This window comes from Corvus hawaiiensis, chromosome 1 (genome assembly GCF_020740725.1).
Source record: "Corvus hawaiiensis isolate bCorHaw1 chromosome 1, bCorHaw1.pri.cur, whole genome shotgun sequence".
NCBI lineage: Eukaryota > Metazoa > Chordata > Aves > Passeriformes > Corvidae > Corvus > Corvus hawaiiensis.
Window position 1 is genome coordinate 22172104 of NC_063213.1, and position 22175 is coordinate 22194278.

General features: G+C 41.3%; 1 protein-coding gene across 1 annotated transcript; it reads left to right on the forward strand.

The window, feature by feature from the left end:
* Positions 1 to 516: 516 nt before the first annotated feature.
* Positions 517 to 20013, forward strand: LOC125317623 (protein shank-like). The gene is made up of 4 exons (XM_048287532.1): positions 517 to 526; positions 1679 to 1965; positions 5716 to 5790; positions 19295 to 20013. Exons 1-4 carry the CDS (start codon positions 517 to 519, stop codon positions 19334 to 19336), a joined length of 414 nt encoding a protein of 137 aa, XP_048143489.1. The 3' UTR covers positions 19337 to 20013.
* Positions 20014 to 22175: the final 2162 nt, after the last annotated feature.

Genomic DNA, 22175 nt, shown 5'->3' on the forward strand with positions numbered 1-22175 from the left:
AAGATCTGTGTTAGATTCATCATTGAAGTGATTGCTGAACCATATGGCAGAGGTAACCTTTCTGGAGCATTGTAAAATAGATTTTTTGGCTGCATGAATGGTCTAACAAGAGATGTAAGTGTGCTGAAGAAACAGTGAAGTGAAACAGCTTTCATTATACAAGAGTAAGCAAAATTATGAGAATATACATAATGATTACCATATGGATACAAAAACTAACCTAATTTGGACAGAAGAGAATACATTTTTCCAGTGCTGCAAGTCCTTTTATTGTTCTTAATCCAGTTTTTACATTTCATAACTCCTTGTTTTGGAACAAATATACCTTTTTATGAAGCTCTAATTCTTACACATATCATTAGGGACAACCTTGTGTTGTGAATGTTTTATTTCTTTAACAGGTTTGCACTGTAAAAAATTTAGACATTTTTTTAAATGGCAATTTTGAAATTACCTGAAATTGGTTTTGCTTATGATTTTGCTTAATGTTAGAATGGTGTTTAATTCTAACACAAAATGGACAGGGGTATGAGAGTTTAACTTATGATATATCTTCCCATGCAAACACCACCCTTCTAGACGACCAATTTCATAGGTGGAAAAAGAAGAGGTGGCTGTCTTCCCCTCTTTTACCCTCCCCCGTACCTTGAAACATGTAGCAAATATCTTCAAGAATTTCCAAATCATTTGGTGATTCCCACATGAAAAGAAATCTGAATGAATTTGTCTTGCTGCATAGCATCTGGATATACTCTGGACAGGCCTAGAAGAAAAAAAAAATCTATTACGAAGGAAGGTAATGGGACTTTTGGTACACATTAGGTGAATATGTGAAGAGACAAGCAGCTACTTTTTTGGGAGCAACTAGTTGAGTGCTGACCAATAGACCATTTTTGCTAGATTTTACTAGGATTCCTAATACCTGTAGCTGTTAGCAACACTACCAGTTTGCAGGAATGGAATAATGAGTTTGAATAGCCAATGACCAGCAGATCAGATGTTGTGACAGTTTGTAGTAACCTTTGTACAGCAGGGTCAGGAAAGAAAAACAAGAAGACTGGGATTGAACACCCAGAATTATTTTGTGCAAAATTATCAACTTAAGTACCTGTCATGGGAGAATACAGACTCTTGTCTACATGTCTGCCACACCTAATGAGGAAATAATGGCATATTTCAAGTATTCACCTGACCCACCTGAGCTCTGAGTCCACTTCATATTACATTCAGGTTCAAACATCCTTATATAGGTAAATAAGAAGCAGTTGTGCATTAAGAAACTACCTACATCTAGATCATGTGAAGAAATTAATACTTAGGCTTTTCTGCAAATAATAAACCTAGTTCCACATCCTCATTGTTAGTATTTTCTTTCACTTTAATGGATTTTTTAGTTAGGCTCACTTTTAATGATAAATATGTATTGAGCAATTGGGAGGGCTAGACAGCGAGATCCCTCAACATGAGAACATTGCACAAGCACAGAGTACAGCACGTGACAGGTGTTAGCAATCCATGGACAGATAGATAAACACTTTTTGAGTAGCTTTACGAGTTTATGTTTCAGTTTGCCTTGCAAACAATTAGAATTTTACTACAGGAGACTGCATGAAAAAGATTAGATTACAAGATTAGATTAGATTAGATTAGTTACTGGACCTGCTGCTCATCGATGCAGATGAGCTCTTTAAAAGAGGTGAAGCTTTACACGCAGCCTGGCCTGTATCCCGGGACCGGCCGCTGAGCCAGAGAGACGGGATTCTGTCCCGGACGTATTGGGCTGGGCTCCGGGAGCGGGGGCAGGGGCAGGGCAGTGCTGTTCCGGAGCCCGCGCCCCTGCCCGGCGCTCCGCGCTGCTCCGGCTGTGCCCGGGGTGAGCGGCATCCTCCGGGCCCGGGCTCCGGTCGCCCCCGGCCGCCTCCGCCGTGCGCCCCGCGGCTCTCCGGCCTCGCACCGCCCGGCCTGGTAAGTCCCGCTGGGTGCTGGGGGTTTCTGACCTGAGCCCGCTCGGGCTCCTCCGGCTGCACCTCGCCGGTTTCCGCGAGAAAGGCGCTGGAAGGGTTGGGACTACCAAGTTTTAGGAAACAGTCTTGTCCTAGCTGGCAGGGTTTCAGACCTACAAACCTCTCATAGAAAAAGGGATGGCAGGGCTCAAACCGCCCCTGTGTTCTGGTTTAGCATTTTCCCTAGACAGTGTTCTCCAGGGGCTTTACAAAGATCACCGTCCGTTTAAACCGCGCTCCCTATTGTCCTGAACACCGTTGCGTTCACACCGAATTGTTAGGCTTTCGCGGCGTCTTCTTTCACTGGCATGAACATAACCTCACTGGCAGCTGCAGTTTCATGTGAAATATTTAGGAAGCCGTTTGCACTATGGTGTGATGGCCTTTTGTTTGGGAGAAAAAATAAGGGCACACTTTTCTCCCATGCTCTTAAGTGCTTGATGGAGAAATGGACTCCACTTATAATACTCAAGTACAGCCACACGCTGTGATTATGATACCACATACACTTACAAACAACGTGACCTCCAATCTTTATGCTGCCATTGCTTTAGAAAACAAAGTTCTCTTCATACCATAAGCCCCTGAAAGGTACACTTTGGGGAATTAGCATCCTGTGTTCTACAAACAACACTGCTCACCAACTGTTGGTGAATAACATTAACTTTTTCTCCCCTTAGAATGATAGAATGGAAAAGGTCTTTAAGCTTGAGTCCAGCCATAAACCTAATACTGCCAAGTCCTCCACTGAAACATGTCCCAAATCGCCACACCTATGGGTCTTGGAAATACCTCCAGAGACAGCAACTCAACCACTGACTTCCCTGGGGAGCCTGTTCCAGGGCTTGACAACCCTTTCAATGAGGAAATTTTTCCTAATATCCAGTCTAAACCTCCCCTGGTGTAACTTGATGCTGTTTCCTGTCATCCTATAATTTCTTACTTGGAAAAAGAGCCTTACACCTGCCTTGCTCAATAGCTTCAGAGAGTGATAAGATCTTCCCCTGAGCCTCCTTTTCTCCAGGCTCAGCAACCCCAGCTCCCTCACCCGCTCATCAGACTTGCTCTCAAGACCTTCAAACAGTTTCTCTGCTCTTCTTCAGACATCCTTCCTCAGGTTTAACATAAAGATTCAAGGCTATTAGTTCTTATGTTTAAACTGTGAAAATCAAGAAATCAGAGCATGCCGTATCTTGATTTTTCTATGTTCCATAACCCGGCTATATTAATTTTACTCTCTCTTCCCCTTTGACAGATTACCTGTTCTTTACATCTCATGTCCACAGGTCTGAGTTGGTCAGAGCTACCTCTTTTGAAGCTGCAGACCACACACCGTCAACCAGTATAAATAGATAATATATTTTTAAGCAGCAGACCAGGGTGTTAATAATTTACTAAGGTGTCAGTAAAACACCGCAGCTCCTTTTGACATACAAAACTTTTCTGCACTGCAAGAATTCCTGCTCTGTCTGAGGCTTTTGCATTCCATGGCTGATTCTAAACTCTCCTTGTCTTGCTGAAACATGGTAACAATGAAGTTTATTGATCACAGCGCTTCATTCTGTATTCTGAAGTGATGCAAGCATGAGATAATCACTTTCCTCCCATCTTTTACACCCTTTTTCATTTGGATTTTTCAGTTTTTATAACCTCTTTCTAGGTAATAAGGGATCCTATGCATGTGATTGCTTTCATTCAAATAAATTTTTTATTTTTAGTGTCTTCTACTTACTTGGAAAGTGACTATAGAATAAGCTTTTAAAAACAATCTAAAAGTTTGAACTGTTAAATTGCAACTGAACTTTAAGATTTAGTATATATAGATTAAGTCAAAGGACTAACCTAAACCTGCCAGAATTTATAGATTTTGTATTGCAAAACAAGTATGTCCAGTGGCTGACAAACAAATGGGTATTATCTAAAAAACCTGAAACATTTAGTGCCTTGAAGTAATCTTAAGTGGTAAGTAGTGGCAAAAGCACGAAAGACCAAACAGAGGTATCCATATTGTGAAAAATCAAATTAATGGAATGAGATACCAGGCTAGGAACTGTAAGAGGTAATTATATATTACGCATTCATTCACACACATGATGTGGAGAGGGAGTAATTTAATTTTAGTATAATAGAAGATAATTCCATGTGCTGCTTTGCAGTAGGCTTTTTTACAACTTACAGATATTTGCTTCTTACATGATACTGTACCTTTGGTTCCTGAATGGTAACATTGAATCCTGGTTTTCCCAACAGGTTTGACTTTGTTGCTGAACTCTTTAAAAAAATACTGTAAACAGGATGAATAGTCTAAAAGAATATTTTAATTTCTTTCTCTAAAAAGTAAAACTTCATAGACTAATTTGATGTATATTTTTAGAATGAGTCTATATTGTGAGGCAAATGTGTTTCTTTTCCATGCTGTTAACATTTAAAGAGGATGTTATGTGTGGTACTTTTTGTGTTATAAAACAGTAAAAAATTTGATAAAGCATGAAATTTAGCTGTCCCTGATCAAATGAAAATGTGATACATGTAGATGTAACGTTATGTAGTTTAAACAGTTTGAAAGTGCAGTTACCTTGGTCACTTAGCTATGCAAGGGAAGGAAACCAATCTTATGTGCAAACACTGTTTGTTGAGACTGTAGAGGAAGACTAACAGAATTTTAGAATAACTAAATTTTAAGTGATGAGAATTTATTTTATTTCTATGTTCTAATGTCAAGCGTCTAGCTAAAAAAATGTAAAGTAAATTTGATTAACTTTGGTGCCTTCACATGAAAGAAAAAAATATACCTGAGGTATAGCCAAATTGCTCAGATTATAGACAGGTAACTGGTTTATAAGGTTGGACAAATTTCTCAGCTGAAAGTTAGTCATATTTAGATAGTATAAAGTGCAACTTGCCACCTCGTGCCTTATTATAGTCATCATGGTAAAGTGGAGAAAATCCCAGGCTTAGTGATAGTGAAAACTGTTATCTTCCATCTTCTGATTGGTATATTGCTCTTGGATCATGTAAAGATTTTTGCCTGGCTCTCACCTGAGGCCATGTTTAGTGCACGTGGATATCAAAGATCCCAATAGCAAATTCCTGTACATCTGCACCCCATTGGTGCATGTGCAGATGCATTTCAAGTGCATTTGCATTTCGAGGCCCAACTGATTATTTTACTCTTCCCATTCCCCTCACCTTTTCCCTGCCCTTTCTCTTTCACACTCCCCTTTCTCTATCCCTTTGCCTTTAGCCTTCCCCTACCTTCCCCAATGGATCTTTTAGCTCCTGGCAAGGCAGTGGAACAGCTATTGTATTGTTATTGCTATCTTGTTTTTGTTTGTCTCTGGTGGGGTTTATTTTGTTGTTGTTGGGTTTTTTGTTTGTTTGTTTTGGGGTTTTTTTGATTGTTGGTTTGGATTTTTTTTGGTTGTTGGTTTGAGTTTTTCTGTAACTGAGAGTTACCTCAGCATGCATCATGATGCAGTAGAAGAGCATTTGCAATATTTGGAAGCAGTTACTCTAATATAGTGGAGGTGTTTGTGATTGGCAGTGAGGAATGTTTCCTGGGAGCATTTAGTGTTTATAAAATTACATAAAGAAGGGTGGTGTAAGCTGAAAGATATGTCAAGTGGCATATCTTAGAGTGACATGGATGTTAGTGTTTTGCATTGTCTTGACAAAGTGCTATTTATGCAATCTTTTTTTGCATTGAAATCAGGATGGAGGAAGTCTCAATATGCATCACCAAACCCAAGCTCCAAAGACAAGTGCCAACAGCTGTCGAAGCATAAAGGTATGTTGAATGTAAGTGCAGTCAGGGAAGTGATAGCAGATGTGTGTGCCCATAAAAAAGAACTTGAGACAACAAAAAGTGTTTTGATGGATGTTGGTGATAATTTTATGATTATGATAAGTAATCAAGAGCTTCAGGTAGCATTTGGTAAATTCTGCATTTTGTACGGGTTTTCGTTCTCCTATGAGAGACAAACAAAATAAATATGAATAAACATTCACATTTTTCAAGAGTAACTTGGTCCCTGTGTGTAAGTGGGGCAACACACCATCCTTGCTTCTGCCTTTTTTCCTCAGCTTTAGAACTGAGTACGTTCAATAGGCTGCTTCTCACTTTCAAAAGAGAAAATACTGATTTTCACACTTCACTTATAGCCATTGGGTTTTATTATTTAGGGAACTTTGCATTTGGCTTAACAAACAGGTATGACTTAATGAAGCAGAATAATACAACAGTGTTACTTACGTACAGGTTTTTGAGAAAGGCTTGGATTGGGTGATATTTTGGTAAATGAAGATTGCTAATCAACAATATTTTATATGCATACCAAATTTGGAATACAAGAACAGATGCACTTACAGATGTTTGTTGGAGAAAAGCATGTGCTTTTTTCTCCCTAAAGTTTGTCCATAAAGTGTGCTAGCAAAATAATGCCAGAAAAAGGCTTGAAAGGAGAAGAAATTGCTGTTAGTATCGAAAAACATTGCTATTAAAGAAAAAATTTTAAAGAACCAATTTGTTGATTGGTCAGGCGGTTTGAATTGCCTTGTAGTGCAACTCTATTGCTATATCCCCATAATTCACAAAACATTATTAGTGTTCAGTGCTTATAACTTGTTGTCAGATAAATAGTGAATTCAAGACTGATTCAGTGTATATTTTTACTATACAATATTTGCCATGAGGAAAATTCAGGCTCTTCTTTTATGCATAAGCAAATTTCTATTAAATAAAATTGGAAAGAATATCTGTAGTGCTCTCTTGTGGGGTCACAGGGAAGCTCAGCACCTTTGACTTTCATCTGGTACACAATGGGGAAGACAACACGTAGCAAGTTTAACAAATCTGTCTGTCATGCCTGTTGAGAAACATTCTAAGTATAGCAATTCTCGGTTCAGTGGTTATACTCTGTGAGCCCTCTGTTTAAAATCAGTTCATCGTGGGGGACAAGTTAAAGTTCAGTAGATCAAGAGAGAATTGGAACATTTCGAACTTTTTTTTGAGTTCAACAGCATCTTGGTATGAAGACTGAACTTACCACCTTATTTTTCTTATTTGTCTTTGAGCTTTAATCAGCAGGTGAACCAAGTTTACTTCCTACTGCTTTGTCACATAGAAACTTCTTGGGGCAGTAAGTGATTCTTTAAATTGTATTTGATAGAGTGTTTTTCTGCTTTTTGGTGCTAGCAGGTAGAAACAAGTAGACATCCTTGTAGAAGGGAGACTAAGTGGATTGAAAAAGTCAGGCAATCAAAATCTAATTTTCTCTCTCAAACATTATTTCAGTTTTGTGCATTTTCAGGGTTCAAAGTATGTGCTGAAATAGCTGTAAAAAAACTTAAGGTTTAACTCTAGAGAACAAATCAAACTAATTCTTTTGCCTCAAAGGACCTCTCCTTTGGAAAATATTATCTCAAGATCAAGCCTGGTTTTAAGGTTCAAAAATAACTTTGTTGCTAGCAAATACACAGAATTACAATTAACTCTGAGATAAATGCAGACTCTAAGATGCAGCTGATGAGGAGATGGATCCAAAATGTTTGAAGTACCTGAAGCACTGTGCTTAGAGAAAGGCTAAATCTACGTAGCAACACTAACAAGTGTTTCCCAGACTAGTACTCGTATATGTCTACAAAGGTTTTTACTGAAATTTGAGGCTGGCATAATCTTGTATGATTGTCTCCAATCAGTACACTCCAATTGTGTGTGGAATTCTTTGGCATGCATGCCAATGAAAATAAGTACAATGTGCCAAAAGGAATTGGGAGGTCTGTGATTGTCTCATTTTTCCACCTGCTTCCAGATGAGTGAGCTGGTGGGAAAGTGAGTTAAGGAAATTCTTATCTTTTCCCATGTACTCTTTGTGAGGCAGGCACCACTCTCAGGATTGCTGTTTGCTCCTCTTTAAGGAAGAGAGATCCTGAAGCATAGCAACTGCTTAGAGGTGATTGCTTCCTGAACAGGTGTCCTTTATGCTCTATGTTTCCACATGAATAGCACCATCTTTATATTTTACACCAGAAATGATGAATTTAGAAACAGATTCTGGCATACTCTGTGTGCTGTAAAATATTCTGGGGGACACAACCCTGGGTCACTCTGCTTCCCGTGGTCTAGTTTTCTGACTTTAAAACAGGATATGTAAATCTTATCGGATCATTACAGTGCCAGACCAAGCTCACTCTTCTGTGAAACATCTGTAAGGCTGGGCTGGAGAATTCATTACTTCCAGCCTGATCTGGAAGTGATGAATTCATTACTGGCTGAACAGCAGATCTTGGAGGGTCATGATCAGTGGCACAGAGACTAGTTGGAGGCCTGTCATTAGTGGTGTCCCCCAGGGTTCTGTAATGGGACCAGTGTTGTTTAACTTGTTCATCAATGACTTGGATGAAGGGGCAGATGCCTCCTCAAAAATTTCACTGATGAGCCCTTCAGAGGGACCTCAACATCTTGGAGAGATGGGCAGAGAAGAATCTTCTGAATTTCAACAAGAATGAGTGCAGGGTGCTGCACCTGGGGAGGAATAAGCCCGACCACCAGTACAGGCTGGGTGCTGACCTGCTGAAAAGCAGCTCTGTGGAGAAGGACCTGGGGGTCCTGGTGGACAAAAAACTACCCATGAGCCATCAGTGTGTCCTTGTGGCCAAGAAGGCCAATGGTGTCCTGGGGTACATTAGGAAGAACATTGCCAGCAGGTCAAGGAGGTGATCCTGCCCCTCTACCCCAGCCCTGCTGAGGCCATATGGAGTGCTGTGTCCGGTTCTGTGCTCCTCAGGACAAGAGAGACATGGAGCTCCTGGAGGAGTTCCAGTGGAGAGTTACAAAGTTGATTAAGGATCTAGAGAATCTCACTTATGAGGCTAGGCTGAAGGACCTAGGCCTGTTCAGCCTTAAAAAGAAGCAGTTGAGAGGAGACCTCATCAATGTCTGTCAGTATCAAAGTGAGGAGTGCCAGAAGATGGAGCTAGGCTCTTGTCAGTGGTACCAACTAATAGGACAAGATGCAATGGGCAGAAACTGATGCACAAGAAATTCCACCTGAATGTGAGGAAGAATTTTACTATGCAGGTGACCTGCTGAGACACTTAGCCAGCCCTAAGTCTATGGGACGAGGTGGGATTCATCCAAGGATACTGAAGGAGCTGCTGGAAAAGCTCACCAAGCCTGTTTCCATCATTTATAATCAGTCCTGGTTAACTAGGAGGTCCCAGACAACTGGAGGTTGGCCAATGTGATGCGTACCCACAAGAAGTGTCAGAAGGAGGATCCAGGGAACTACAGGCCTATCAGCCTGACCTTGGTGTCCAGGAAGGTTATGGAACAGATCATCTTGAGTGCAATCACAAGGCACATACAGGACAACCAAGGGCTCAGGCCCAGCCAGCATGAGTTTAGGAAAGGCAGGTCATTCCTGACCAACCTGATCTCCTTTTATGACGGTGACCTGCCTGGTGGATGGGGGAAAGGCTGTGGGTGTTGTTTGTTATAGTCTGCCTGAACTTCAGCAGGGCCTTTGACACTGTCTCCCACAGCATACTCCAGGAAAAGCTCTGAGCCCATGGCTTGGACAGGTGCACTCTTTGCTGCGTTAAGAACTGGGTGGATGGCCGGGCCAAGAGAGATATGGTGAGTGGTATTGCACCCAGTTTGTGACTGGTCGCTAGTGGGGTTCCCTGAGGCTCGGTGTTGGGCCAGTCCTTTTAAATATCTTTATTGATGATCTGGATGAGAGGATCAGGTGCACTCTCAGAAAGGTCTCAAATTACATCAAGTTGGGCAGGAGTGTATGATCTGCTGGAGGGTAGGAGAGCTCTACAGATGGATTTGGATGGGCTGGACTGATGGACTGAGGCCAATTTTATGAGGTTCAACAAGGCCAAATGCGGGGTCACAACAACCCCATGCAGCTCTACAGGCTGGGTGAAGAGCAATTGGAAAGCTGCCCAGTGGAAAAGGACCTTGGGGTGCTGGTTGGCAGCAGGCTGAGCATGAGCCAGTGTGTGTGCCTAGGTAGCCAAGAAGGTCAAGAGGGTGTGGCATGTATCAGAAATAGTGTGGCCAGCAGGACCAGGACCAGGATAGTCCTCCTGTACTTGGCACTGGTGAGGTTGCACCTCAAATCCTGTGTCCAGTTTTGAGTCCCTCACTCCAAGAAAGACATTGAGGTGCTGGAGCATCTCCAGAGAAAGGTAGTGGAGGTGGTGAAGGGTCTGGAGGGTAAATCATAGGGGGAGCATCTGATGTAGCTGAGGTTGTTTAGCCTGGAGAAAAGGAAGCTCCGGGGTACCTTATTGCTCTCTACAACTGCCTGAAAGGAGGTTGTAGCCAGGTGGGGGTCAGTTTCTTCTCCCAGGCAACCAGCAACAGGACAAGAGGATGTAGCTTCAAGCTGCACCATTGGAGGTTTGGGTTGGACATCAGGAGGAAGTTATTCCTTGAAAGAGTTGTTAAATATTGGAATGGGCTGCCCAGGGAGGTGGTGGAGTCACCATCCCTGGAAGTATTCAAGAAAAAACTGGACATGGCACTTAGTCCTATGGTCCTTTCCACCCTAAATGATTCCGTGATTCTGTGACTCATTGCTCTCACTTGGATGCAAAGAGCATTAGGAGATGCCACAAATGTGGAACATTACAAACAAACTTTAAACTCTCTGGATAAAATATTATGTTATTTGGATTTACCTAAGATTAATTTCCCAGTACAATGAAGCAATGAAGTAATTGGAAACAGGTGTTAACAAATCACGTGTATATCAAGTGAGAGGAAAAATAATGGGTACGTTAATACATAAATTATATTAGGAAAGTTGTGGGGAACTATTCAAAGTGTATATTGTTTGTCATGCAGAACAAAGCCATATACAGGTGTTACCTTTAAAAGCAGAATCTCATGGAAGTGAACTTTTTAAACTTGACGTGTCATTGGACCTCTTTTGCTGACAGTGTAAGTGGGAATGCAACTTTTTAGTAAGTGGGTGGTGAGACTTGGTGTCTGTAAACATTTATTAACAGCCTGAGCCTAGATCCTATGCTTTTGGACAAAATAAAAGACATGGATGATGAACTACTTTAAAACTTTCAGAGTTTTTTCCCTTGCAAATGTTTTCAGCATTTGTTTTTGGGCTTGCCACCAGCTCTAAGCCTGGGAATCTTGTGAGTCTGCACAACCCATCTGTTCATTCTCTCTTTGATCCTTGGAACATGAAATGGAACAAGTTTTTCTGGCCAAATTAGTTCAAGGTAATCAGCCGGTGTATCAGGTTATTCAGTGTCTGTCCCACTGCCTAGATGAGAAGACAGTTTATTCTGCAGGTTTCCAAAAAAACCGCAGAGACAGCAAAACATAGCATTCAGGGAAGAGCTGTGATTCTTTGTGTCCTTTGCTTTGCCTTATTAACATTTCCAGGAATAAACTCTTTCAGTCCTTCACCTGTCCTCTGTTGCCCAATGTCACTGGTTTAGTGTTCTTTTGCATCTAATTCATACATGATCCAAAAAGAAGCAGGATGTGAAAGTGCACATTCTCATGTAAGCTCAAAACAGGAGAGAAGATTGTGGTCAAAGTAATGCATTATTGAGACTCTTGTCCTGAACTCTTTGAGGAGTTACTGACTGCTATGCTCAGCTTCCCTTTGTTGCAGAAGACTGATCTCTGAAATGTGCCATGAATATGAGGATAAGACTGGGGAGCACCAGTAAATATAGCTGACTGGGACAGAAGCAGCACCCCAGACCATCTTGTAACTTGGAAATGGAGCACTGTGCACTGCCTGGGGAAGTCACTATGTCTACTGAATAAGGAAAAGCATTTTTTCCTGAGCTTGAAATCCACACCCACTCAAATATTCCTGTACCAGTTAAAATACAGAGCTGTACATCAGGAAAGATGAGCTCTCTCTCTGTAAGTTCTCTTTCTGTAAGGGAGCCACATCCTGTTGTGCAGGTAGGCCAAATCAACCAACTTAAATAAGTGTTAGAGAAAAAGATTAGTTAACAAATACAGAGATGTAGTTGAGGGATGAGTGGTTATTGAAAAAAAAAAAGAGACAAAGTAAAATACTGCAGATCTAGATTTTGGCTCTAGTTAGTGTATAAGAGACTACTGTTGGAATTTAAATGTTCAGAAATGTGACATTTTTGTGAGACCTGACTAGATACCTTATTTTTGCACAGCTTCTAGGTTTTTCAGAGCAGCTGCTTATGCTTAGCCAGCATAAACAGTAGGAGCAAGGCTTCATTAGGGATTAAGGTTCTGTCTAGCTATTCAGTTTTCATTGTTTCTTTCTATGGACGGACACAGTATGAAGTGCCATTATTTCTTCTTTGGTAGTTCAGCTTACCGCGAAAGTGGTTTTCTTGTACACAGTTGTCTTTGACAAGATTTCCACGAAGAATGCAGACATTCTATGGCCTGGTTTTCTACAGGCACTGCTTTTATCATGTATTTTAGATAATCTGTCTCTTGGCTGGAGAAACGTGGCAGGATTCCTCAGCTGTGGTGGGAGTTGTATGTTGTCAGTGCAATCTGAAGTATTTATTGCCTTACTCTGAGATACTGACTTCAGAACTACAGAGCTGCAGGCAGATTTCATTCTCTTCCGAAAACTGGGTTAACTTTGTCTCCCTGTGTATCAAAAAGAGACTTGTCCTGATGATGGAATGTAACTGTTTTTACAGAACATTCTTCTCATCCTTATTCAGTAGCTTATTTTAATTTACAAATATCTTGGTATCCTCATGGCCTGCTTGGAGTGGCCAACGTTATCTACAATTATGCTACATGGAGCTGTCACTCTCTAGTGTCAGTATGTATTCCAACAGGGCCATCCAGACCGTAACAGGATCTAGAAACCATTGAATTAGCCTGGTAAGAAAGAAGGATGCTGGGGCACTTTGAGAAAGATAGATTTTAAAGGGCACAAAGACTTCTGCATGTTTCTTCTGGAAGGCTGTTGCATCATGATGAGTGACATTGTGAAAACAACCAGTAAAATTCCCAGTAGATGGTCAGGCCAAATGAAGAGGCAGTACATGAAAACAACAAAAATCAAAGCCTGGGGTCAGCAGTTTAAGTCTCCTAAGCAGTAAACTCCCTGTCCTCGACTTCCCACTAGTTAATGTATGGCTGGATCAATGTCAGAGCAACAGACTCTTTCAGAGACTCTTCACTGATGTATACAACCAGTACGTGAGGAGATTTATTTAAGCGTAGAATACTTACAGAATCAGAAATGTTTGAAATACACAAGTAATTGTTGTTGACATGAATAGCATCAATTAATTGGAGTCTTGTTGTTAATATACAAAGTGAAATTCCTGCATTTACACCTTTTTTTCCTTTTTTTTTAAGGAAGAAAGAGTATTCTCTCCTGAGCATAGGTCATAGTCTAATGCATAAACTAGCTCTAAAGCAGCATGCAGGAATAGGTGAATATGTACCTATGTAACAGAATCCTAGAATCCCAGAATGACTGACTGGGTAAGGTTGAAAGGGACCACTGGAAGTCATCTAGTCCAACCTTCCTGCCCAAGCCGAGCACAATACTCAGGACTGCGTCCAGATGGCTGTATAATTGGTAGGTGAAAAGATAAATAAGATCTTGGAGATATCAATGAAATTATTAGTTTGCACTCTTTATTTTACATTTTGCATTTTATTAAAATACTTATTTTTGAAACCCAGGAGTGTCTTTTTAGAGAGGCTTGTGAACACTGGGTACTGCAAATATTCAGGATAGCTTTTCAAATCACAGTACGGGAGTGTCTGACATTGAAAAAACCCAAACATGATATACCCAGAGGAGAATTGCTGCATGTTTTGTTGATGAACAATTTTTTAGCATCCCTTGTATTACTAATTGCATTATATGGCATCCCTATGTTATTAAATACATGTAGGACGGGGTGAAAGTTATTTCAAGCAAAGTAAAGTACTTATTAAGGTGTCAGTAACAGTGGTGCTTACAGAAAACTAGTATTAACAGTAGTAATGATAGTGATAATAAGGTGCATCTTAAGAGACATCTGTAGTTCTTAATATGACATTTTTTCACTATGTTAACTAGCATTTAAATTCAGCTAAGGAGTGCATGAAGAAATTGTAATTATTATTTTTTTAACTTGTAAGAGGAGATATTCTGAGGTACTTTGAAATAATAACTATTAATTATGTCTTAGAATGAATGGATTTATGTAAAACCTAAATTTACTTCCATAAATGGGCATTAATTTTAGTAGGAATTATTTTAGCATCATGGAATTTACCTGAATTTTATGGGATGAGATGGTGTACTGAACAGACCAAGATTCAGGTGAACCAAGTTGCTTTCTTGATTTTATTCTGAGTGACAATTAGACAGGGGAGCGTCTTTCTGTTGCATCTTAGCAAATGAAAGAGAGTGTGATATTCACAGTAATGAATGTACTGTAACTGCATTTCGTCATCCCTACCAGAATGCAATTCCTCATTCCATTCACAGTGAGCTAGTGTTGATTGATAAGGAGGGTGCTTTTAGACCTGACTGAGACATAGCAATTCAGATAAATTAAAACTGCTCAGAGTTGTCAAAACATTTATGTGAACTCTGGCTACATTGAACCTTATGTACTTCACTGTGATGCAATATTTTTAATCTCAAGAGATTTGGTGTGACTCCTAGTCTAACACAAATAGAAGTATCCCACATTTAGCTGGCAGATTTACTCTAGTTTTGAGTCTACCTTGAAGTGTTCATAGGACCTTCTGCAGAGGTCAGTGGACCTGTCATAATTTGTTTGCCAAGAGGGTGAGGAAAACCTGGAAGAGGGTTCCTAGAGAGGTGGCCGATGCTCCAAGTCGGTAAGGTTTAAAAAGCAGTTGGACAATGCCCTTAAGGACATGCTTGACTTTTGGTCAGTCCTGAGTTCGTCAAGAGTTGGACCCAATGATCACTGTAGGTCCATTCCAGAAACAGTATATTCTATTCTATTCTATTCTATTCTACTCTAAGGAGAAGTAGAAATAGATATTTATTTCATTTGCAAGTTGACATTGTCTTTTGGTCAGTCCCTCTAATGCATGGCTGCTGCAGCTTTATTTTTAAAGAAGCTTTAGAGCTCTCCAAAAGTCAGCTGTAGCTCACTTTCCATAAAGACAAAGTATGAAAGTTCTGATTCAGCAAATCCCATTGCTTCTAAGCATATAGATTTCAAGTTTCATTAGAACACAGTCTGGGTGAATTGAATTTTAGGCTCAAGTGGGGACAACTTCTTATACAGACTTAAAAGGTCTTCTATGCCATGCATTATTTTGCAGCTGGAGTCAGATACTCTTAACCTTCACAGACACATTTTAAAAGTGCAGCCATCATGTTAATGTGGTTCTGAGGAGGTATATTTTAATTTGACAAGTTGAATAAGCTAATATATTTTGTAGTTACTGGCTTGTTTTCAATGACATTCTTTAACAAAATAGGGATTGATGCCTCCTGAGGGAGGCAGTTTACTGTCTGACAAAGTCCACATCAGAAGAATTCTGTTGATCTTTCCTCCCCATCTAAAAGAGATAGCATGAGGTTTGTAACCAGATTGTATAATCAAGTAGATGAGGAAGTCCATAGACTGTTGCTGTTGCCCAATAAAGGCCTTTGGCAGCTGGGGAATCTTGGAGAAGCATGAAAATCTGAGGAAGATTGTGACCGGTTCATCATTGCCTTTTAGGAATTGTATTAAACAAACTACAGTTTTAAACTTCTTTTTCTCTGTTTAAAAAGCTGAATTTATCTGACATTACGTATATCGCTGTTCATTGTATAGTGCTGCTCAGAGACAATATGTGTGCAGTGCTATTAATATTAATGTGAGCAATTTATGAGCATGCAAAACAAATTAGTCATCAGGTCAATCAGTGTGTCAAGCTGGACCAATTCAGCTGTAATATAAGGACGTAGAATTTCTTAAGAGAGAAATATATGAAGTAATAATATGAAGTATATTAACTTACTTCAACAAACCATCTAATTCTATGCACTATATTTGTGAAGAGTGTATGTTTGATTTGATCAATGGGGAAACAATTTTTTTGTATTTTTATGCAGATAAAACTGTAATTTGTAAATGAGCAAAAGAAATATCTTGGCTCTTTAGATCAAGGAGGACTTTCACTGGAAGAAGTGAGAAAGCGGCAAGAAGATTTCCAGGTTTTGATTGACAAGGCAAGGTGATGTTCTCTTTCCTTCTACACCCACCCAAATCCAGACTAAAAAACTCAGCACAACAGAGCACTATTTAAAAAACTAGATGCACAAAAATATGGTTTTGGGTTTTTTTCCTCTTCCTCCCCTAACATCAATATTACAAGAAAGGAGTGCAACCAATGCCAGATGATTGTTCTTTAAATATGGAAGAAAAAGATCAAATCTTTAACAAACACCTGAGCAACATAATTAATACCCAAATAACATAATCATTCTGACAGAGAGGAGGAAGTCTGAGCTGACAAAACCAGTCAATTTGTATGAACGACTGTGGTACTTAATTGCTCTTTTTTTTTTTTTTAGTAATAAGTTTAATTGCTTTTTTTTTTCAGTGAAAACTGTTATTTTACTTCATTCTCATGTGAAATAATTGCTATGATTGATCCAGTTTTCATGTTATACTATGTAAAATTTATGGGGTTTTTTTCAATCATTAGCATTACTTTACCTGTGCAACTATACCTGCCATAATAAAGTAACTTCTTTAGCTCTTCGTAGATGAAGCTGATGTAAAATTGCATCTACACAGATCAGATTCTAAGACCACAAATGTCATGAACTTTTCAAATTTTTCATGACAGCTTGGCAAAGCAGGAATTTTCTGTAGAAAGTAGCAGAGTTCTGAGCTTCATGATAAACACACTTAGGAAGCAGATTAACAATATTACTAATTTACTTGCATATGGAAGCCTTCTTTGGTCTCAGGGCTATTGACTTTGTTCTCAGAGTTCTGTTATGCTTATGCAGTCTGTGTTCCCTGATGTGTTGTTTATCAACTTTGGTGGCTGGGCTGAGGTTATGATTTTGTTCTACTTTGTATTACTAGCTTGTGATGTGGTAGAATTGCTGTTCATGAGCCTAATCCTGTCTGCCTGCTTGGCACTGCATCATCTCTTGAACCTCGGGAGCCATCTGGTGGGAACTATTAACAATCACACCTATATTCTCCCACATCTTCTCTCGGCTAATTACAGTGGCATTTGGGAATTTTGAAAAATTTCAATACACTTGGGATGTTGAAACCAGGATGGTCCTATTGCTAGGAGCTGTGAATGTGGTTCGGTTCTTGTTTAGAGGTTGGGTGAACCTGTTTCTGGCCAGGTTGTGTGATGGAGTGCAACGGCTGCGCCTTACTTTCTGAAGCAGCCAGAGCATTCTCAGCTGAATCTGCTTGTGAAGCAGCTCTTGGCTGGACATTTGAAATTTGCTCCACTGACTACATTAGCCTGGTGCCCAGCTGCTTCGTTCTTCGCCTTCTGTGCTCTGGACAGAACTGAAGCCCAGCGATGGCTTTGAGCTTTGCTGCTCTTCAGTGTGAACACTGTATGCAGCCACAGTGTGCTGTGCACGGATTTTCCTCAGCTTGACGGACGAGCATTTTCTTGCTGTTTCACAGAGTCTAAACTGTCCGTGTAGCTCTTGCTCAGCGAAATGCGTCAGGACAGAAACACTTGCTGGATTAGCCTTTCGCTGGCCAAGACTTTCAACACAGCACCACAATTCGGGCAAGGAGGAGGAGAAAGGAAGAACATCTTTTTGTCCTGGCACGTTCTTCTGTGCGACACGCCTATCCGCGTCTTCGCTCCCTGCAAGGCTGTAATGTGCGCGGTGGTACTTGGAAGTGAGAAGGCAGGTGCAGAGAGCACCGCGATCTGCTGGCGCTGTGCAGGCTGTAAAGGAAAGAGGGCTGCCACTGGACTGTGGTGCAAATACAGGTTTGTTCGCTTCGAGGGTAAGCTCTGGGTGAGCTTGTTGACCTAAACCTGTTCTCTGTGCCAGACATAGCTGAGAATCTTTCCCTTTACATTTGGACGACAAGAAAGACCCAATGTGCTGGTGTATGTCGCTGCGAGGGAAAGTGCATAGCCCAGCTATGTTTCGGCAGAAGCAGTCGGCTGGAGCATTTTGCTGCCGGCACAGTGCTCTGTGCGACAAGTAGACGATGGTTCGACTCCGGCAGAATAAAAGCGTGACATGGTACGAAGAGCATAAGAATGAAGGCAGAGCACCGGGCTGGTGTGCGCATCGCACAGGCTGCAAGAGGAAGCGTGGCTGTCACTCGCTTGTTTGCGGATTCATGTTAAGCAGTTGAAAACAGAAAGTTCAACTTGCAGCTACTTGTGCTGCTGCCTATTTATCTTCCAGCTTTCCCTGGAAAGAATTGTGCCAAAGTGTATGCTTTGAGATGCAGAGATGACAGCGGTAGATGCAGCAGAGAATGGAAATACAGAGTGCAGCGGACAGTTTCTGGTGCTTTACGTGAGGCAAGGGGAAAGTGCTGCCCAGCAGTGGCTTTTACTTCTGGAGCCTTTTTCTTTGGTAGCAGCTGCTGCAAGTGGGCAACGGAGCTGCGAGAGCGCATAATGTGACGGCATGTCTATGTGAGAAGGAAGCTCCCCGAGGCACAGTGTGTTGTGCTCAGTTTCAAGGCTGCTTAGAGAAGGGGTACTTGAAGAACTCCTTCTTTCTGCACGCGTCCTTCTGGGTGTGCTCAAGCTGCATGGACTCTGCAGCATTGAAGGTTTAAGAACTTATTTCTGGCCTGACAAGAGAAATATTCTGTGCCTCACCTTGGAAAACACTCCAAACAGCTATCAGCTCGCCAACTTGGGCCCTGCCTTCCCCCTCTGTGATAATTCGTTCACCTGAGGAAGTGTGGAGGGCTACAGCCTTATATTTCCACACCTTTCCTTCTCGCTTGGCAGAAGTATCTGTAAACCAAGGATTTGCTGACTGGGGGTAAAAGGAGGGGCTACTTTCATGCGTGAGGCAGGTTTGTCTTGGCTGCTACCCAAGTTTTTAGTTTCTTGGATTGCCAGATTTTTTACAGCTCCTTCAGTTATTGAGAAGATGTTGCAATTATGTTCAATCTGAGCATACCACTTTCTTACTGAGGCCCTCTGGTTCACCCCGTCAGGTGGGGGTGTCCCAGTAGAGACTGCCTTAATAACTTTGAAAGGGCCTCTCAAAATAATTGGTTGTTGTTGTGCAATCTTCTCCACTTTTAGGAGAGCTAAGCTAACCACAAACAATCCTTTCTTCCAGGTAGCGTACCTTTTTTCAGCATCTTTGAAGCCATGGGAGTAAAAACCAACAGGCCTCGTCGGACCCTCAGGGCCCCGCTGCCATATGCGTACTGACAGCCCTGAGGAGGCAAATCCCCATTCCACCCGAAAAGGATCTGTAGGATGAATAGGGCCCAGGGCCTGGTGAGCTGTTGCTTCAAAAATCAACAATTGCAGTGCTTCTTCTTGAGAAGCAGTCCATTCCCATTTTATCCCTTTTCTCAGCAAGTTATAAAGAGGTCTGGCAATTATGGAAAAATCTGGGATGTGTTTTCTCCAGAACACTAATAATCCTAAAGCATGTTGGCAATCTTTTTCGGATTCAGGCATTTTTATCTGATCTAAAGAGGTTAGGGTATCAGGTGGGATACATGTCATACCTCCTTTGCACCAAATTCCCCAAAATTTCACTTCATGTGAAGGGTTTTGGATTTTTTCTGAGGGAATTTGCAAATCACGGCTTTCTAAGTGAGAGATTATTTTCTGTTGGGTATCTCTCACTTCTTCTATTTCATCTTCTCCCACAAGGATATCATCAATGTATTGATAAACAGCCACATTGTCAGCTTTGGGTATTTTTTCTAACTCTTGGGCGAACTTGTGATGAGCCAGGGTAGGAGAATGTTTGTACCCTTGGGGAAGCCTAGTGAAAGTGTATTGCTGTCCTTCCCATGTGAAAGCAAAAGGGTCCATATCTTCTGGCTGTAAAGATATCATAAAAAACATGTCTTTGACATCTATAGTTGCCATGATTGAATGAGCCTTTTCTTGAATCAATGTGATTAGTTCTGCTAGATTTGGGACTGCTGCTGTAAGAGGGTCTGTGTTGGCATTTAGCCTGCGAAAATCTATTGTCAGCCTCCACTTCCGATTAGGCTTTCGTACTGGCCACACCGGAGAATTGAAAGGAGAATGAATATTAGCTATTACTCCTTGTTCTTGCAGCTCCTGTATCACTGGTTTGACACCCTCTTTGGCACTCAGGGGGAGAGGGTATTGTTTCACATTAGTTACTTTGCTGAATGGTAGAGAGGGTGCGGCTTGGAGCAGTCTGATGTTAAAACGTGGAGTGCCAAAAGACCACAGAAGACCCTCTGAGTCCTCCCACTGCCTCCCAATGAGGGCATTCATCCCTAATAAATTGGTTGGAATATCTCCAATCACCATATTAATTGAGAGTTGATTTTCCTCTGCAGGCAAAATGAGCTTGACTAAGGCCACATTCATAGATTCTGTCGTTCCCAAGGCATTTAAAACACTATATCGGTTCTTTGTTGGAACAATTCCACACCTCTGGGCATCTTTCTTTGTCAGCGCAGAAATTTGTGCCCCAGTGTCAATCAGAAAAGTTACAGGTGCCCGTTTAGGACCTGTAATAGCTGTGATCATTATATCTCCTGTTTTATTTTTAGTGAGCAATCTCAGGTATACCCATGCTCCATCTCTTTGCCCACTGACAAGGAGCAGAGGGTCTAGTTTCCCTGGTTTGAGGGAGAGGTTGCTTTGGCTCACTGAATGGACTTTGAGGGAGAGGTTGCTTTGACTCACTGCCCAGATTCGGGGGGGAGGGGGGGGGGAAGGGCGGACTGGGTTGAATTGATGAATTCAATGGGTTTTCGGCAGTGCCAGTTAGACACTACCTTACTCAATTTATCTAGGGGTAAGCCATCCATCACATCCCTGGGGACCCCCTTTTTGATACCTAATAACCACCAATGCTGACGGTTAGGGATCTGTTTTACGTTCTCTGGCTTTTCACGATGAGAAGCCTTAATGTACCTGACACCTTTTGTTTTTTCTGATTTTTCCTCTGGGATTTTTATAGGTCCATATTTTCTACTGTAATTAATCAGATCTTCTGCAACCTCACTCCATGTCCAAACTTTGCGATCACCGGCAGGTGAATTCGATTGTGAACCTGGCGGCTGAGAGGGGGTTGAATATGGAGTAAACCCAGGATCAGTAGATCCAGTTTGGTCGCTCGGGTTTCCAAGGAATCTATCCAGCCTTTCTACAGGACCTACAGCTGCTATGGTTTTTTGAAGGATAATTGCTGTAGGTTTGAGTGATTCTGGAAGGCCTCGAATTAAAGGGGTCATCAGTTCAGGTTTAACAGGTAATTGCATTGGGGATTCATAGGATTCAATTTCCTTTCATGGATCATTTGTAGACAGGCGGCTTTGTGGACGCTTTCTAGAAGTTGATCGGGGGTACCAGCTTGTAGTGGTTTGGTCCAAAATACTCATTACTGCTTATCTTCTGTGAGATAAGAATTAGGAGAAAAGCAAAGCAGGCACCAACCTTGAAAGAATATAAAGAAGTTTATTAACAGACCTAAAAGAGGGGAAAAAAATTATACCACACCTTCAGAACTCTCCTCCTCCCCCCACCTTCCTCCCTTCTCCCACTGACAATGGAAAAAGACAACTCTTAAGATGTTCAGTTTGTTTACCACTTCCATAATAACCTTGTTCAGTCCATTTAGAAAGAGAAGTCTCTTCTTGCTCGTGCTATGAAAACATTATCACAACGAGACAGCCGCCCACTTCCAAATATCGTTCAGTTCATTTAGGAAGAGGAGTCTCTCTGCCTGCGTGTGAGTCCCTTCCCCTGACTTGCAGCTTTTCCCGCAACTGCTTTCGAGGGTCCACTCTTGAAGTTTTTGGGGTACAATTTTAAGGTCGAGCCATTCAGAAAAAAAAAACAGAGGCCCTTCTCCTTCCCTGGGAGCAAAGGGTCTTCCTCATCTTCATCTTTAGAACTATCTCTGGGAGCATCTCTAGGGACTGAGGTTTCTCCTTTCCCATTTGGAGCAAAAGTCCTCATTGCTTCCAACTCTCCCTGTCCAAACTTCTCATGAA

Coding starts and splice junctions, on each gene's coding strand:
- LOC125317623 (XM_048287532.1), top strand. Junction 1,966..5,715: donor GCCTCGCACCGCCCGGCCTG/GTAAGTCCCGCT, acceptor CATTGAAATCAG/GATGGAGGAAGTCTCAATAT. Junction 5,791..19,294: donor ACAGCTGTCGAAGCATAAAG/GTATGTTGAATG, acceptor CCTTTCTTCCAG/GTAGCGTACCTTTTTTCAGC.